The 18,496-nt window shown below is 32.2% G+C and overlaps 1 protein-coding gene across 2 annotated transcripts in view; it reads right to left on the minus strand.

Annotated features, from left to right (window-relative positions):
• Positions 1-6,567: 6,567 nt before the first annotated feature.
• The window catches only part of LOC128159950 (uncharacterized), a 33,335-nt gene continuing 21,406 nt past the window's right edge, over positions 6,568-18,496 (minus strand). Inside the window, exons 2-4 of one of the 2 annotated variants that reach the window (XM_052823187.1) lie at positions 12,729-13,063; positions 11,215-11,724; positions 9,031-9,525 (exon numbers count right to left, since the gene is read on the minus strand). In XM_052823187.1, the coding sequence (XP_052679147.1) occupies positions 9,059-9,525; positions 11,215-11,724; positions 12,729-13,063 (1,312 nt within the window). In that variant the 3' untranslated portion in view covers positions 9,031-9,058. Of the gene's footprint in view, positions 9,526-11,214; positions 11,725-12,728; positions 13,064-18,496 lie in introns of both variants that reach the window. The other variant, XM_052823189.1, reaches the window with a different exon arrangement.

Genomic DNA, 18,496 nt, shown 5'->3' on the forward strand with positions numbered 1-18,496 from the left:
TATGACGAAAAGTTTACAATTGGCTAAATTATAGATAATTCGAGATTCGTCCGACTCTTACATTTGTAAACCCTGCCTCCCATCCCTTATTTTCTTTAATGAATATGTTTAAACATTAAGTAATACATGCAGGGTAACAATCAGAGGAGTCTCAGATAAGGGTTTACACTTCGAAACGAAGCTTAAAATGTAAACATGAGAATCTCAGACATGTCAATACGAAGAGTAATGTATAGGTGAACGTAAAGGCCTGTGGGCCTCTTGTTTTATTGATTTTGTAAAAATTACAAGTCCATTTGCTACCAATGTTGGTTTGGAACGTCTCTAGAATATATAGTCTATGACTATACCACCCCGGGTATTATTTAGCTGGACCAAATATGCAAAAAATGTCAAATTAAAAAAAACAACCAAACAAACTCTCTAGTCCATAACATGTGTGTGTGTGTGTGTGTGTGGGGGGGGGGGGGGGTAGGTGGGGTGGGGCTCTAGGTTATGATGTCTAGTAAATCCTCAACAAAATTTTGAAAGTCTTTGGTCGTACTACGTCAGCAAACATTTTTTATCTTGCAAAACACAGTAGTTTCCTCTGAACAACCATGTCTGGCAAACAATTCTCAATAAGATCTAAGTACTCCCGAGAGCCTTTGAATTTCTTATCAACCTGATGAATCGGTGGATTAATATTGTAGATGTAATGTACATTCGTCATTTGTCCAAAGCAATCAGATCTTAAATTTCAATGTTTAATTTATACGATGGTTCTCTTTTTTGTAAAAAAAATTAATTACAAAACAGTACGGCTTACCAATATTCATATGAAGTCCGTAAAAATGCTGAATCATTACACTTCCGGTCTCGAAAAAAGTGATAAGAATCAAACTAAGTAGTTATAATCAAAAACAAATTATACTGTTAACATATAATCTTTAGTTTCATTAATCATTTTATTATTGAGAGAACAGATATTGGATCTTTGACTTTTTTGGATGCTTAAGGTTTTTCTTTTAAGGAATTGAACAATTTTTATGTATTCCCAAGTCTTTTTTTCCAGGACCTGTACCTTACATCTGTCATTAAAGCACGAGTTTTCAAGGGTACGGGTTCTCCCGGGTATGACTTCTCCTGATACCGTCTTCAATCTTTTTGTTTTATCTTGTGTAGAAGGTATGACAAGATTCTTCCCATAGAGTCTCCTTTGGCAACAATTGACCATAAGATCTAAGTACTTATGAGTGTCTTCAATTTTTAAACATTTTTTATCTTGCAAAACACATGAATGTGAATGTAGTTTTCTTTGAACAACTGTGTGTGGGAAACAATTCTCAATAAGATCTAAGTACTCCCGAGAGCCTTTGATTTAAATTTTATCATTCTAATGTATCGGTGGTTTGTAGATGTAATGTACATTCGTCATTTGTGCGAAGCAATCAGTACATTCGTCATTCGTGCGAAGTAATCAGGTCCTACATCTCATTGTTTACTTTGATGTTTCTCTTTTTTTTTTTCTAAAAATGAAAAACAATTATAAAACAATACGGCTTACCAATATTCTTATGAAGTCCAAATAAGTTCTAAATATTACAATTTGTTGTTTTTTATTACAGAAAAGAGATAAAAATAACATGAGATAGTAATGGTCAAAGTCTGATTTTACTGTTTACATATAATTTTTGGTTTAATTAATCATTTATTTAATATGACAGAATAGATAGTGGATGTTTGTATTTTTCGTTCGTTTCACAGAATGGTTTTATTTAAAGGAATTAAAATAAATTTTATGTATTCCCAATCTTCTCTTTGAGACCTGTACCTTACAGCTGTCATGAAGGCCCGAGTTGTCAAGGGTACGGATTCTCCCGGGTATGATTTCTCCTGATACCGTCTTCAATTTTTTTGTTTTATCTTGTGAAGAAGGTATGACGAGATTCTTCCCATTGAGTCTCCTTTGGCAACAATTGACCATAAGATCTAAGTACTTATGAGTATCTTTAATCTTTAATCATTTTTTAACTTGCAAAACACATGACTGTGACTGTAGTTTTCTTTGAACAACTGTGTGTGGGAAACAATTCTCAATAAGATCTAAGTACTCCCGAGAGCCTTTGATTTAAATTTTATCATTCTAATGTATCGGTGGTTTGTAGATGTAATGTACATTCGTCATTCGTGCGAAGCAATCAGTACAATCGTCATTCGTGCGAAGTAATTAGGTCTTACATCTCATTGTTTACTTTTATGTTTTTGTTTTCTAAAAATGAAAAACAATTATGAAGCAATACGACTTACCAACATTCTTATGAAGTTCATATAAGTGCTAAATAATTACAATTTATTTTTTTTACTGAAAAGAGATAAAAATAACATGAGATAGTTATGGTCATACACTGATTTTTCTGTTTACATATGATTTTTAGTTTAATTAATCATTTCAATAATTTGACGGAACAGATAGTGGATGCTTGTCTTTTTCGTTTGTTTCACAGAATGGTTTTATTTAAAGGAATTAAATAAATTTCATGTATTCCCAAGTCTTCTTTTTGAGACATGTACCCTACATCTGTCATGAAGGCGCGAGTTTTCAAGGGTTCAGGTTCTCCCGGGTACGACTTCTACAGATACCGTCTTCAATCTTTTTTATCTTGTGTAGAAGGTATGACAAGATTCTTCCCATTGAGTCTCCTTTGGCAACAATTGACCATAAGATCTAAGTACTTCTAAGTGTCTTTAATTTTTTTTTTGAAGATTCGGTACTTTGTTCATGTGGATGTTGTGCACTTTCTCGATTAACATTTAATAAAAAAGAAAAAAGGACCACTATGATTGTGCCAATGATATTTTCTATTTGTGGTTAGATGTCTTTACGTAATACATCATAGAAACTGTTGGTTTGAAAGATCTAGGTAGTTCTGGGCTTTCCTGAGGCTGCAAAACGCATATCTCTAATTTTGTTTTCTTACTCTGTATCCCTAAATTTGACAAATTCGCATAAGATTTAAGTATTTGTTAGTGTCACCATTCTTTATCCGAATGTTATGGTGGTTTATAGATGTCATGCACGTCTAATGTAGTGTTCAACATAAACCGAAAATGCCTAATGATTGTTGGAAATGTTTCCAAAATGTTAAATATCAAACAATAAGGCTGATATGTTCCTAATAACATATCTATGTCACCTGAGTCTTCCTCTGTCGTACGTTTGAAAGGGGGAAATAGAAAACAGCTCCTGAATTATCATTAGCTGTCCCGGAAAAAAAGAGACCAAGGTCAATAAACATGGCGAACATATACTATGCAATGCTTAGAACTCGATGTTGAAAAAAATACTTTAAAAAATGCACATGTATGTATGTATTGTTTTTAAAGAGTTGTGTAGGACAAGATCGTGTCGTTTTGTTTATTTTAAAAGTATAAAACCTCTAGTACAATGCATGATTTGTTTGTTTCATTTTTACTGAATAATGTATTTACTAAGGTATTTTCTTTTGCTGATATATTTACTCTCATTAACAACAATTGCTTTATATTTTTTTTTAATTTTAGACTTGAAATTAAACTTTTTTGCGTTATTCTAAAATGCAAATAACATTTACCAACAATTTTGTTTGGGATGTGTTTCAAATGAATGAACAGAGTTTAATATATTTAGTATATAGCCAGTTGTTTTTAATGTATTAACACTACCTGTTTCCTATGTGGACATTTTATTGTGAAGTAGTGTAATTGATAAGGATAAACCTGTAGGTACATAATTGATGTGAAAAATAAAATATGAGAAAAGTGATATATGTCATTGTTTTTGTCTTTCTGTAACTTTAAAAAATTGACCAAAAACATGTATGTCTTCATATATACCTAAAAATTATTCAGCCTTATTTCAGTAATCGATGTGTTTTACTGCCACATTACCAAACGTTTTTCAAGTATTGGAATATTTTTTCTCCATAATTACAAATTACAGGAGCAATTTGTTTCAGAAGAACATTTCAGGGACTTGCATTCTACCAGAGGCCGTGAACGCTGCAAATCTCTATACACAGGAAGCAAAGGAATACACAGGAAATAAATAAATAGTCAATTTGATCTTTGTTGGAATATCTTATTGTTCTAAATGTCTATATGCAGCGATTTTGTACGAAAATTAATCCAAGCTATCAAAAACTATTTAACATCAAAGTCTGTGTCATCCGAATTTTCTCTAAACACACGTGTGTAAACCACACATGATTAAATGCAGTATTGTAATTGTTTTAAAAATAAAGCCAGTACATCAATTTTGTTTGTTTAATGTGTAACGAATACTTGTATAAAGAACCATGCACAGTTAGAATGTGGAATGTTATTGCAGCGGTGATACGAAACAAACTCACTCTGGATCCAGCAAGTGCGTGTAAAACAATAGCACCCACTTAGAATGACGTGAACGTCCAAGCTTGTTCTGGTCAAATAATTATGTTTACTATTAATTAACTGCAGTAGCTTTTATATGTCCCGCAATGCCGTAAATATGGAAAATCAAAATTAGTCATTAGGGAATTGTAAGACATTTTAACATTTATGAACTATTTTTATTTTGACATTTTATAAAAAAACAAAAACAGTGAGACATTTTTTCTTTGGTTCTTTCCCAAACCGATCTGAATCTGCATGTGTTCTTGTACCATAAAATTCGGAAAATGGATATACACGTAAATAACATTTTCCATGTTCCTATTTTACGTATATTGGATATTTTATAGCATGCGTGAATTTAGAAAATTTTCCAAAAGAAGGGATGTCCAAGGCGGAAATTTTGAATTGTCGGAAAAGATACTCAATATTTATGTGCTGACCCAACTCTGAATTTTTCTTTTCTCTTTTAAATTTGTTTTACTTTTGAACACCATAATTTTTCAAAAGTTCATTATTTCATATGATAAACGGCTATTCTACATTATAAACCTTCTAAATTTTACATGACATGTTTGAATTTAAAAACAGCACTCTGCACTTGTGTTCTATTGTAACAGTCATTAGACGACCGTTTCACGTAGGTGATCGTTCTAGAAAAGGCGTCCCTGAAGATCATTTACAACACGCTAAAGGTTTTTTTTTTAGTTTCGAGGAAGGTTTAAAATAGGTTTAAAATATCTAAATTTGTTTGTTCATGTTAAAAAAATGATATCTTTTGTTTTATTTCAACACCCTGGACTCTTCAATCACCAACGACAAACGTTATGGTAATGTCATCCGAGAAATTTGAAGCCGTACATGTACAATATAATCTAAAAATATAGACTGTATTGAACATTCAATAAAAACACTTACAACTTTTTTACTATACCTCGTACATGTAGCGACATATATTCACTTGGAATTGAAGCGTCTACCTTGGCCACTCAAATCGACATAAAGGTGAAGGTCAAGGTTAAGAGGATATGAAGGAACTCTTTAATGGATGTAGTAGGATTTTTTAAGAAATTTCAAAATATTTATGACCATTGAGCTACAGCATTAAAATAATAGAAGACTTACTGCCTCTAATATACAAAATGCTTGTTATCACTTATCACTAATTCTTAAAAAAGTTAGAGATAGAGATTTGAAACTTTAACCAATGTCTTCAGTTCACTTACAGACTCTTTCAATCTATTCATACCGAGAGGGCCCAAGACTCCCGGCTACCTTCCATCAGTTATTGCCCCTGAAAGTTTCAAACATTTAATATGAACACCAAGAACTTATGAAACAAAAATCATAGAAACACTAGTACTGAACATTGGATCATATGTGATTGAAGCGACTCCCTTAGCCGATTGAAAGGACATATGGTTCAAAAGTCAAGGTCATTTGACAGCCTTTGTTTTAATGAATTTAATATCTCTTATGTTTAAGGTGGTATATATAAACCTTTACCTGACTATAATTGAAATTTATAAGACAGTTTTAAATGTTGCTATTTAGCCCCCACCTTAATAAAGTTTAGGGGTTTTTTGCCCCTTTTGTGCAAAATGATTGTTATCGCTACTGCTCTAAAAACCGTAAGAGATAGTGACTTTTTGATTTTTTTCTCGGTTTTATTAAAATAAAAGGATTTTAAACATATAAAGTATGAGATGGAAAGACCTTTAACTGTTAGAGAACAATTAATATATCCACTAGTTAGTTTTGTTTTTGGTGGGCTTTTTTTCGGGGGGGGGGCGGGGGCGGAGGGGTGGTCACATGGGAAACCAATTGACGTTGGTCCCGCCTTGTCCGGTAGTGCTTTAACACTAGGCTATGATATTCACTTGACCGCCAAAGCCCGTAGGCCTCTTGCTTATTGCTGATATCGGTAAAATGAGTAAAGTTTTTTGATGAAGACAATTGCTCAGAAAAACACTAAGGATTTACGGTATACGGAATACGAAATGACAAAACTACTAAGCAAACTTTTGAAACAAACTTTACACTATTTAATTCAATTATCGTTAAAAAAAAATTAAAATTATAAGTTGAAATTATCATTCATTAGTTTTATTTATATGTTTAAACAAATGCTAAGTTGAGAAAAGGTTTCATTCTCATTATAAATAGGTATAAAACACATTTTATGCTAAACGTTTGAGCGTTTGACAACTACGACGTCACACAAGATGGCACGCAGCTATCGCTTTCAAGAAATGCATATCGTAAAATTTAAAATTAAACTGCTACATAGGTTTCAAATGCAATCATTTCAACAAAACTTTAGATATAAATGGACCATTTAATAAAGTTTATTAGGAGCCATGTTTATTCTTTACATTAGATATTGTTCATATGATGAACCTATGCCCTTCGGTAAGTTGCATGACTGGGAAAGGCGATTGAATGCCAGAGCTATGTAACTTTTACCTGACAGAACGTCAGTATTTCACCTGTGGTTTTGTAATAAAGAATTCTGACACTGAAAGTCAATTTAATTTTAAAATGATATTTTAATTCATATAAATGATTTGTCAGAAATTAATAATGAGGAAAGATCGTGTGGCAACATCTGGAACAACATAAGGTACAGCTTTGAAATTTCCAACATATAGTTAGTAAATAATTTATGAAAGTGAAATCTTGTAGATTAATGAACAATAACGACTAGATATGATATTATGATGACAGTTGATGCATAAATATGACCAATCGAACACATACATGTAGTTTATCTTCGACAAAAAATGCAATTATATATTTTTGCAATGCCCTAAAGACTGTGTGTACATATATGTTTATGCTGAGTATACAATGAATAATTAAAAGCATAGTGCACCGTTTTTCAACCACATTATACAGAAGCCTACAAAATGATAAAAATAATTACACTGTAATGAAGTTAAATTTACTTTTTTTTTTAGTTATGCATTTCTTTTTGTTAATAGTTTTAGTTTTGTACTTAGTTGTATTCCATACTAGTATTTTAATTTTGAGAAGTGTTGTGTGAGTGTAATTTTTTTATTTTTCTTATGATATTTCATTTTATTTATCCTTTTTTGAATAAATGAATCAATTTGAAATTCGTTTTCATTTTTTTATTCTTCCTAATACATCAACAAAATGCATTACATCCACAAACGTCATTACACACATGCAATGGGAATCGTTTCTGGACAAAGCAAAACATATTGTGCAATTATGAGTCATTATTCGCAACTGATCATTACCTTCACATTAATAACCGTACTTCAAAACTGCGGTATTGCTCTTTGTTTTATATGTTCATACATTCGATCGAAAGAACATTAAGTGACATTCAGCCATAATTGCGCAAAATGTTTAACTTTGTCCGGACACAAGTTCCCATTACATGTGTATAACTGTTCTTCTTGTTTGCACACTTGTTGCGTGTTTATTCTTAATTTAAGTATGGTTAATGTTTGATACTTGATTGTTAATTTTTATCGATATCTTATCAAATAACAAAGGAAAGAACATAAATTAATTTTAATGAAATTTTGTCGTTTTGAGATAGTAAACATTAATTAAGGGGCATGGTCACGATTTTGGTCAAATTGTATTTTTCTGTTTTCATTATTTACAATGCTTTAGACATTCATTTCAATTTGAGAGTCAGTCATAGAGTTATAAGCAAGATACATGACTCACAGTTCTTTGTAATGAAAACAAGGCTCATGTCCTGTTTTTGTTTATATATATACGTTTCAATTTACTTTTTCAAGCTGATTTTTCTACCTTCTTATTCATTTTAAGCATAAATAAACAGTTGTGAACTTATAACACATTTAGTTCAGGCATAAAACTGAAACCTCTACTTCTACATTCAAAATGTAAACAAAAGATTTGCTAACATTGCAAAGAACATTAAACTCTGTATATTGCTTATAGCTTGACGAATGACACTCAAATTTTAGTTGCCTATTAAAAATGCTTTACTGAAGCATTTTGATTATTAAAAAACGAAAATAATAATTCTAACCAAAATTGTGGTTATGCCCCTTTAAGGACTCGATGTATAATCAGAATGCAAAAGAAAAATCCATAGATGACAATGAAAAACCACACTTATATAATATTCTATAGAACTTTGCATGAAATTTTCAAAAAACTAGATAAAAGATATAATTATTGTATTCATGGACATTTACTATTACTTTTGAAATTTAAAAAGTGTCCCTCAAAACTATAATTGAAATTTCCTTCATATTGTAATAAAGTAAATCTTCGAAGAATAAGATTTCTCTAAAAAACACATGAAAAACTATATTTCCTTGCAACTAGTAAAATTATATTTGTTATTATAGCCCTGCCGATTTCTTCAATGGAAAGCAGAATCAGACAGAAATAGCCTGAATTTCGTTTTGTTTCGAAATATGGCTAATTTTGATATAAGACTAATTTCATAATACGGCAAAGATATTTAATGTTATGTCAATATTCATTCATTTTAAAGATACTACATTTTTGTAAGTTTACATGTATCTAGTACGAATCATTCTCATGATATAAACTTAATACAGCAACAATCTAAATAAAATAAAACCCATGATAACAAAATCCTGATATAGCACCTCGCAGAAAAAATCCAGACATACATGTATTTTTTACACTAACTAGAACACAGCTCCTTACTTCCAAATAGTATGTATCGGAAGACCGCTCCGATAGTATTATTAATATTCCGCACAGTTTCAAAGTTTATTTTTTGAAGCTCTGGTATGTGTCCTGTTTTATAGATATGTAGCCCATAGCTATGCGACCATTTGTAGTTCTGGTTATACAAAACTAATCCATGTGGATAGAATGCACAATGGTGTTCGAACACATGAATGAGATCAGGAAACTTCCGGGCTAGTTTTTCGGCCATAAGTACAGAGTTGTCTCCCCATTTTGACGGATCATAGTTATTATAACTATCGATCCATTTATCAATGAATAACGCACCCTTTTCTGCATATATCAGCGCACTTCCAATGGATCTATCGTGTGCCTTACCCATTGTGCAATTCGAGTTCCTCAATTCATCCCCTGGTCTCAAGAAATACTCATCAGTGTCCACGTAAATGCCTCCATACTCTGGAATAGTTGTAAAAATTTATCTTTAAAAAAATAAAGATTATACAAGTTGGATATGATATTAGAAATAGTGCATAGCCTTCTTACGATGAATTATCTAGTAACACTAATTTATTTGTAGTGTGTTTGAAAAAAAGCAATCTCATTAAAGAATTTTAAACAATATCTGATGAGTATGGTCACTTGAAAAGAATGTTTAAACAAGCAATAAACATTTTCTACATTCTGCATCATTTGGGGTGGGGGTATTTTATATAAACTATAGCGTATGCATACTATACCGAAGTAGCATATGTATGTAGGAAAATATTAAAAGTGTCGTTAACAGGCATTAAACATAAGCCTAGAGAATGTATAGCCGGGGCGCTAGTGACTACGTAAAGGCAACCAAACCGTTTTATATAGGGAAAACGTCACCTACAGTTGACATCAAACAATTAAAAAATATTTCAATAGTTATGGAATCTTTTTTATGGTTTAAATTTTGAAGAAAAAAAATCATTATATATCATGATAGGAATTGTTACCTTGAAGTCATTAAAATGCATTTTATATTTCGTGTAATTAAGAAAGCGATACCAAAATGCAATGACATTCCATCTGCTAAACAACTCGTATTTCCGTCGAAAGGGCACTAAGTTGTCTTTCATTTCTAATATTTGTGGAAAGATTAATGACGTTTGCTAATTTTGTGTGTGTTTTTATAAGAACAGGCGGACTATTTCATTATCAAAATCAGTTTATAAAATGAAAGAGCAAACGTCTGCATTTTGACAAGTATTTATGAGCTAGACAGTAAAAACCCATCAGTTAACAACAGGCAGCATAATAATAGCAATTGTGTTGTGCTTGTAAAGTCTTGGAAAGAATAGTGATGTTTGTCGATTATTTTTGTATGCTGAATATTCAATATATAATCAATAAAATTTGATAAACTGAAAGTACAAACACTTCCTCTTTTTTACAACGTTAAGGCAGTAAAAACATTTTCATATTTCACAGTTACTTATATCCACCAGTAAACAAAAGGCAACATAATAATCGTAATACTGTAGTGTTGAACATTTTTAGGTATAAACATGAACGACACAACACTTTTAACAAATAGCTATTGTGTAATTCTCTAACTTGCAATACCAGCTAGATATTCTATTCATTAAACAAGGTTCAAAGAGGAGTTAAAGAGATGATAAAATTATGATGAACTACAAGGGATTCTATTATCTCGAACCATTCTTAGACAGCTGTTTATTAATACTCAATGGGAGAGACAGAAATAGAATCAATAAAAAAGAAATTTCCTATAAGGTTTTATTATACTTTCATGTTAAATACTGAAATCTGATTGTTGTAGACGCAGTTGATAATCCGTTCTATTACCCTTAGCGTTAGCAACACACTTGGCAACGGGTAACACAACGAATTGTTACATGCGCGTGAATTAGTGCGTACAGTTCGCCGTGAAATTAACTTCATTTCTATATAAAAGCAGTGAAATTTTCTCTAAAATTTAAGACATTCAGTATAATAAAATAAATAGTGCCTATTTGGGAGGGTAACTGTTGAAATTGACACCCCTCGAAAACCATTATCAACCTATGCTTCGCGTCGGTTGACAATGGTTTCCTTGGGGTGTCAATTTCAACAGTTACCCTCCCAAACAGGCACTATTTATATAATATCAAATACCTTTTAATATTTTAAGTCGCGTGATGTCAGCTTTGTGTTGAACAAACTTGATCTTTTTTCCAGATATTAAGGTAGGAGGCGTCATTTGAACCAACACTATATTATGCACTATATGTCGAAGAAGATCCCACCACTTGCCCGAGGGTAGAAACTCGTAATAAAGAAGTATTAAGCACGGCTTTTGGTATTTATGAACACTGTAGAAACTCACAAAATAGATAAAATCAAAAGCAATGTTTCCAAACCAGATATAATGAACAACATTAGGGACTCGTTTACCATCTTCACAAGAAGTTGAAATCACTTTTCCGAGACAAGCGTCTGGGAACTTGAAAATCTGAGTGCTTGAGTTTGAATCTATTTTGATTTTTTTCACTGTCACTGCCTCATTTGAACAAGAAATGAATGTTTGAAATTGCTCATGATTCGTAGAATTAAAAATATTTTGATCTAAAACACATGGAACCGTTTTGTTAAACAACCAATCTAATCCTCCAATTGGAATAACATCTGAAATTATAAGATAGATAGATATATATATATATATATATATATATATATATATATATATATATATATATATATATATATATATATATATATATATATATAGAAAAAGGTTTTCAGTAGACGATAACACAATAATCCATTTCTCTCAAATTTAATCCAGAGCGCTTTCGCCTGATCGGCTCTTCAGTGGATTTCAAATTGTAACAGAAATGTATATATATATTAACTTTAAATCATACGCGTTTATATTTAACACATTGATTTTCCGATTGTAATCATTCCCCCTTGGCAAACATGTTGATGAATGATTTGATACTTAAACTTGGTACACAAATAACTAAGATACTGCCCAGTCAGTGGTTGGGATCAACATTTTGAAATGACATATTAGTACGTGAATAATCTAAACATGTTCCAATCTGGGTCATTATGAAGGCTCTCTTCAATTAAAAGTAAATGCATCTCAAATTTTTAGACGCCTTTTATTAGGCAATCCTTTTTTAGGGGGGGGGGGACGTGATAGTAAACTGTTTAATAATTGTACTAAATTGATGGTATTTTATCAACGTGAAAACGAAAATTTAGATATTAGCAATTGACATGTCTTCGAACAAATTATTCATATAGCATCCATACTAGTATGCATGTATTGTTATCCTACATTCTTTAAAGTATGGACTATCTTTCAATATCCTATTGCCTTTCTTTAATCATACATTAGCTATAAAGAATAATGTAATAAGTGTCGTTTGGAAAATGATTGACCTACATATGTTGTAAATGAAGAAAATATTAGCCTTAGGTAGTTTTTGAAAGATGAGTTCATTAAGAAAAGGTGATTTAATATCTGAACAAAGAATTTGTTTATAAATGGAAGGCAGATCTTTTACTTTTTTCTTTTGCATCCCTGTAGGGAATGATGTTACATGCAAGATTTATCAATATCAATATATTAAAATGTCCATCAAAATATCGATATTAATATTGAAAAAAATGATACTTACTAGCAAGCGGGTCGGTGTAATTATCGATTGATGAATTTTTATTCATTCTTAAAAAGAGCAAAGCTGTTTCAATGTCACAGGACTCTTCCCTCAATGGTCCAGGGGGACGGGTTGTCGTAAGGGCGGTCACTACTTTCATTTTCAGCTCTGCTGTCCGATTTGAATTTTTTGTGGCCAATTCATTTTTCATTTCAAAACTTATCCCAGGGAATTTATTCAAAGTTATTCTAAATAATGAGTCGTAATGTATAAGCTGAATATACTTGGTCGGGTTGAAATAAAATACCAAGGTGCAAGAGATAATTACAACGAACAGAAAAATTGCTCTCCAAGATCTGAAAAAAAATATAATTGAAAATAGAAATTGACTTTAAGAAAATATGCAATTACTTACTTACTATTCTATGATTAATAACAACACTGAAACATGGTTGATGAGCAAGTTATAAATATTCAAACAGTAAGTAGTATTGTAACAACGGCCTTTTTCAAAATAATTATGTAACATGCCCAGTATCTTCAGTGTTTAATGTCTTTTTTTCCAAAATGTGTCATACAGCATTTTTATTGTCAACAATAGAATTTTTCATGTTGGACTGGCAGACTGGCGCCTGGCAGACCATTCACATCAAACTGTTAGAAATTGGAAGAAATGTAAAGCAAAATAATTATAAGAACATATTTATAAGGATATGATACTGGTTTACCCTTTTATATATTTCTCTTCAGTCATGTGAAATATTTATACTCTTCTTTTATCATTTATTAATAGAGATTAGATATATCAGATAGATTAGCAACATCATAGTAACGACTGTTTCTCTAAAATTTTGTCGCTTGCAAAAGTTTACCAGCAGTGTCTACGTAATATCGGATGTCTCGCCCACGAGTGTGCAAGAAATTACAGAAGTTCTAATGAAATAAAATGTGATAGATTCCTTGTCCGATGTAATCTTCTTTTTTTGCATTAATGAAAAAAGCCTGGTTTAAGACCTATTTTGTATATACTGGACACCAGTTTTTACAGCTAACGGCAAAATGTCATAATGTTGTAATTTAAAATAAAAAAATAGTGCAAATTCAAAATTAACGCCGTCTTTTAAAGAGATTATAACTCAGATTTAAATCATTTCTGCAATATCTTAAATTACCTTGAATATTAACAATTGTTTACTTGCAGTAATTTGAATTTATGTATAAAGCCTTCATTCAAGTTGTTTTCTGCCGGTTTTTATACCCGCACTTTCTAAAAAAAGTTCGGGTATATTGTTGTTACCCTGTTCCGCCCGTCCGACCGTCCGTCCGTCTGTCACGTTTTACTTTTTCAAACTACTCTTACATCTTATAAACTGAACTCTTAGAGTTTGATTTGGGGTATCATGTTGTTTTGTAAAAAGGTTTCAAAAATTCTCTGTTACAATGTAGTCCTGGGGGTCAAATAGTTGGTAAAAACACAAAAAACCTTCTTCCTCGAACTCTTCCTACATTTTCAACAGTAGACAAATCATCCCTCAGAAAATGTTATATGGTATCCTATAGATGCACAATAAGGTTTCGGAATTTTCAATTTTGTCCTGGGGGTCATTTAATGGCTGAAAATGACTTTTTTTTTTTTTTTTTTTTTTTTTTTTTTTTTTTTTAACAAAAAAAACTGGTTTCAAAAACGTCATTTTTTGGGGGCAGTAGCCAAATGATCTAGAGTATGATTGGTGTGTCATATTGAAGTGTGATCAGGTTCCAGAACTTTTTTTTGTTATTAAGGGAATCAGTGGGCAACAAAAAATGACGTTTTTTTTGCAAAAAAAAGTATGGTTCCCAGAACTCCTCTTACAACTTTTGGAGTAGCTACGTCATCTCTTGGGATATCATTGGGGCTGTCCTATAGATGTGCAATAAGGTTTTAAAAATTTAAATTTCATCCAGGGAGTCAAATAGTAGCAGAAAATTGAAGTTTATCAATAAAAAAAACAACAACACAGATCCAAGAGCTTCTCTTATGAATTTATGGATAAACACATCAAATCTTGAGATATGATAGGGACTGTTCTATAGATGTGCAGTAAGGTTTTAAACATTTAAATTTCATCCAGGGAGTCAAAAAGTAGCAGAAAATTGACGTTTATCACTTCCAAAAAAACATAGATCCTAGAACTCCTTTTATGATTTAATGGATATACACATCATATATTGGGATATGATAGGAACTGTTCCATAGATGTGCATAACGGTTTTGAAAAATTAAATTGAACCCTGAGGCCAATTACCTACATACCTTTTGATGCCCTTTAAGGATCAATAATATATATGGTTAAGGGGTGGGGATATCAACTGTTTTCGAGATATTCGTGCACTTCCTGTTTAAGGGGGGTCATGACCACCCCCGGGGCCCATGACCTACATACCGTTTGATGCCCCTTGACAGAAGGAACAAGAATATATATGGTTTAAGGGTGGGGATCTCAACTGTTTTGAAGATATCAAGGGACTTGCTGTTTGAGGGGGTCAGGACCACCCACAGGGCCCATGACCTACATAGCATTTGATGCCCCTTAACATCATAAACATGAATATATATGGTTTAGGGGTCATGATTATAACAGTTTCTGAGATATATGGTAATTTCAAATTCTTGGGGGGTGGGGATGACCCCAGGGGTCAGATCTAATAAACCCTATATATTGCCAGTAACAGTCAATATATGATTATGAAAACCCTATATTATTATCTTTGTCCGTTTTCAACTTACCATTTACAACAGAGTCTACGATTCTTCCTACAAGATTCAATGTTAGACCCCACAGCCTTTTGACCCCACCCCCCCCCCCACCAAAAAAAAAAAGTGGTTGTCTAAAATCAAACCAGGGTGCACAACTAGATATGCAGGCCTATCATAACCTAGAGTTTTGTACAATTCTGTTCAGGCATCTCTGAGAAACAAGTTCAGAGCGGGAAAGAAAAAAAAGAAGAAGACGAAGAATAATAATACATGTACATGTATTAAGAACCGTACAAAAACAATAAGTCTCCAAATTTCATTCGGGAGACTTAGTAATAAAGATTAAATAGAGATAGGATCATCAAACATCAATAATTAGGGTCTTCCGTCTTCAGCGGAAGACCCTACTATCATTCTATTGGTTTTTTTTCACTTTTCTTATTATTATGAGGGTCCTCCGTCTTCAGCGGAAGACCCTTCTATTATTTTATTGTTTCTTTTTCAATTCTATTATAAAGGTCTTCCGTTTCCAACGTGGGACCTTATTTTTCTTAAGTTTCTTCTTCCCTATTTTTATTTTTTTTTTTCTTACAAATTTTGTGCACGCCATTTCTCCACAACGGCTCATTTAATTTTATGAAACTTTCAGATCTGATAGGTATTGATCTGAAGCTTGTTGCACATTTTTTCATTGATGACGTCACTTTCGTTTTTAAGATATCGTCGATTTTATGATTTTTATAGGGGTATTTGGTCGGTGGAACTCCTCTTTAACTATTGCAGATATAAAGTTGAAATTTTCAGGGTCGGTAGAAAAAAACTGTAGTTGTGCATGAAGGTCTTTTATCATATTTATCTCTAAATGTGCGGACACTCGCCTGGACCCGAAAATTGAGATTAAAAAAACGTCGTGAATTTTCGTGCTTTTCTTTCTTTATCTCTTTTCTGAAAAATATTTGGTTAAAACATGTAATGAAAAAAACGATTAAATTTACAAGACCTTTCATTTGATAGCAAGAACAAGGGGCTGGCCCCTTATATTAGGGACCCAGAGGGCTCTAAAATCTTTTATCTAAAGCTCTTTACCGAGGTATATTTTGTAATGGATTATAGAAGCAAATATGTTTATCTTACAGTTATGAAGTTCAACAGCATAACGTCTTTTTCATGTGTTACGTAATTAGGGGTTTTAAGGGGTCAAAAGTCCAAAGCATAGATCACCTATACCTCCAAAAGTAAAAATAGTTTAGAATGCAGTATAGAAGAAAAGATGCTCAAAATGATGTACTTAACAACATGCAAACTTCAAACTTTGGTTCAGCAGCCCATATAAGGAGAAAAGGGACCGGCCCCTAAAAGGTTTTTCTCAAATATCTCAAAAACGGTAACGAGTTTCTTAACAACTGTTGAGCAAAATGTCTTTGAAATGAAATAACCTTTCATTTGATACCAAGAAAAAGGGGCTCGCCCCTTATATTAGGGACCTAGAGGGCTCTAAAATCTTTTATCTATAGCTCTTTACCGAGGTATATTTTGTAATGGATTATAGAAGCAAATATGTTTATCTTACAGTTATGAAGTTCAACAGCATAACGTCTTTTTCATGTGTTACGTAATTAGGGGTTTTAAGGGGTCAAAAGTCAAAAACTTTGATCACCTATATCTCCAAAAGTAAAAATATTTTGAAATGCAGTATAGAAGAAAAAATGCTCAATATGATGGACCTAACAACATGCAACATTCAAACTTTGGTTCAGTTGCCTTAATAAGGAGATAAGGGACCGGCCCCTTAAACGTTTTTTTTTTCTCAGATATCTCAAAAACAGTAACGAATTTCTAAACAATTGTTGAACAAAATGTCTTTCAAATTAAATGACCTTTCATTTGATACAACGAAAAAGAGGCTGGCCCCTAATATTACTGACCTTAAAGGGCTCTAAAGTCTTTTTCTATAGCTCTTTACCGAGGTATATTTTGTAATGTATTATAGAAGCAAATGTATTTATCTTACAACCTTAATCTTACAACCTTCAAACTTTGGTACAGTGGCTCCAATAAGGAGATAATGGACCGGCCCCTAAAACGCTTTTTCTCAGATATCTCAAGAACGGTGACGAATTTCTAGACACTTCTTGAGCAAGCCCCGAGTGCCAAAATTTTTTTATCATAATTTTTTGCGTAGATTAACAATTTCGCATTGAAAGACCTTATTGTTTTCGTACTGTTTCTTCTTATTATTAAGGTCTTCCTTTTCCAACGGAAGACCTATAGTTTTCGTACTGATTCTTATTATTAAGGTCTTCCGTTTCCAACGGAAAACCTAATTGTTTTCGTACTGTTTCTTATTAAGGTCTTCCGTTTCCAGCGGAAGACCTTATAGTTTTCGTACTGATTCTTTTTTTTTTTCCAAATTTTGTGCACGCGATTTCTTGAAAACCCTTTGACCGATATCAATTATTTTTTCACAATTTATTCGGTGTGATCTTAACTTCATAATTGTTTTTTTCATTTTTGGTGTCGGCACTTCCGGTACCGATTTATAGGCGTTTTTGTAATTTTTTACGACCTATTTTGTGCAGAGCTGATCTCAGAAACTATCAGAGATATGACTGTGAAATTTTCGGGATAGGTAGTCAATAGTTTGAAGTTGAGCACTATTATGTTGTTTTACGCTAGTGGCGCCATTTCTTGGAGCTCGCCTAGGCACGAAAATTGGGTACGAATTTTCATTCAAAATTTTCATACGTTTTGATCTGTATCTTCTTATCAGTTGATATTTTGTTAAAACATGTATAACAAAAATAGTAGATTATAAAAAGTTCTTTCCAAGAAAGTCAAAAAAAGGGGCTGGCCCATTTTTTTAGGGGCCAAGCGACTCGTAAACTCTATTACAAATAACTTAAAAACGATAAAGATTTTGTAATGCATTAAAGAAGCAAAGTTGATGATCGCAACAATATCTATTAGAAAAAATTATTGCCACGCCCATTTATTACGTAATTAGGGATTTGTAGGGGCCAAAGTCCTTAAACTTGGACGCAATATATCTAGA

Source organism: Crassostrea angulata, chromosome 8, assembly GCF_025612915.1.
Source record: "Crassostrea angulata isolate pt1a10 chromosome 8, ASM2561291v2, whole genome shotgun sequence".
NCBI lineage: Eukaryota > Metazoa > Mollusca > Bivalvia > Ostreida > Ostreidae > Magallana > Magallana angulata.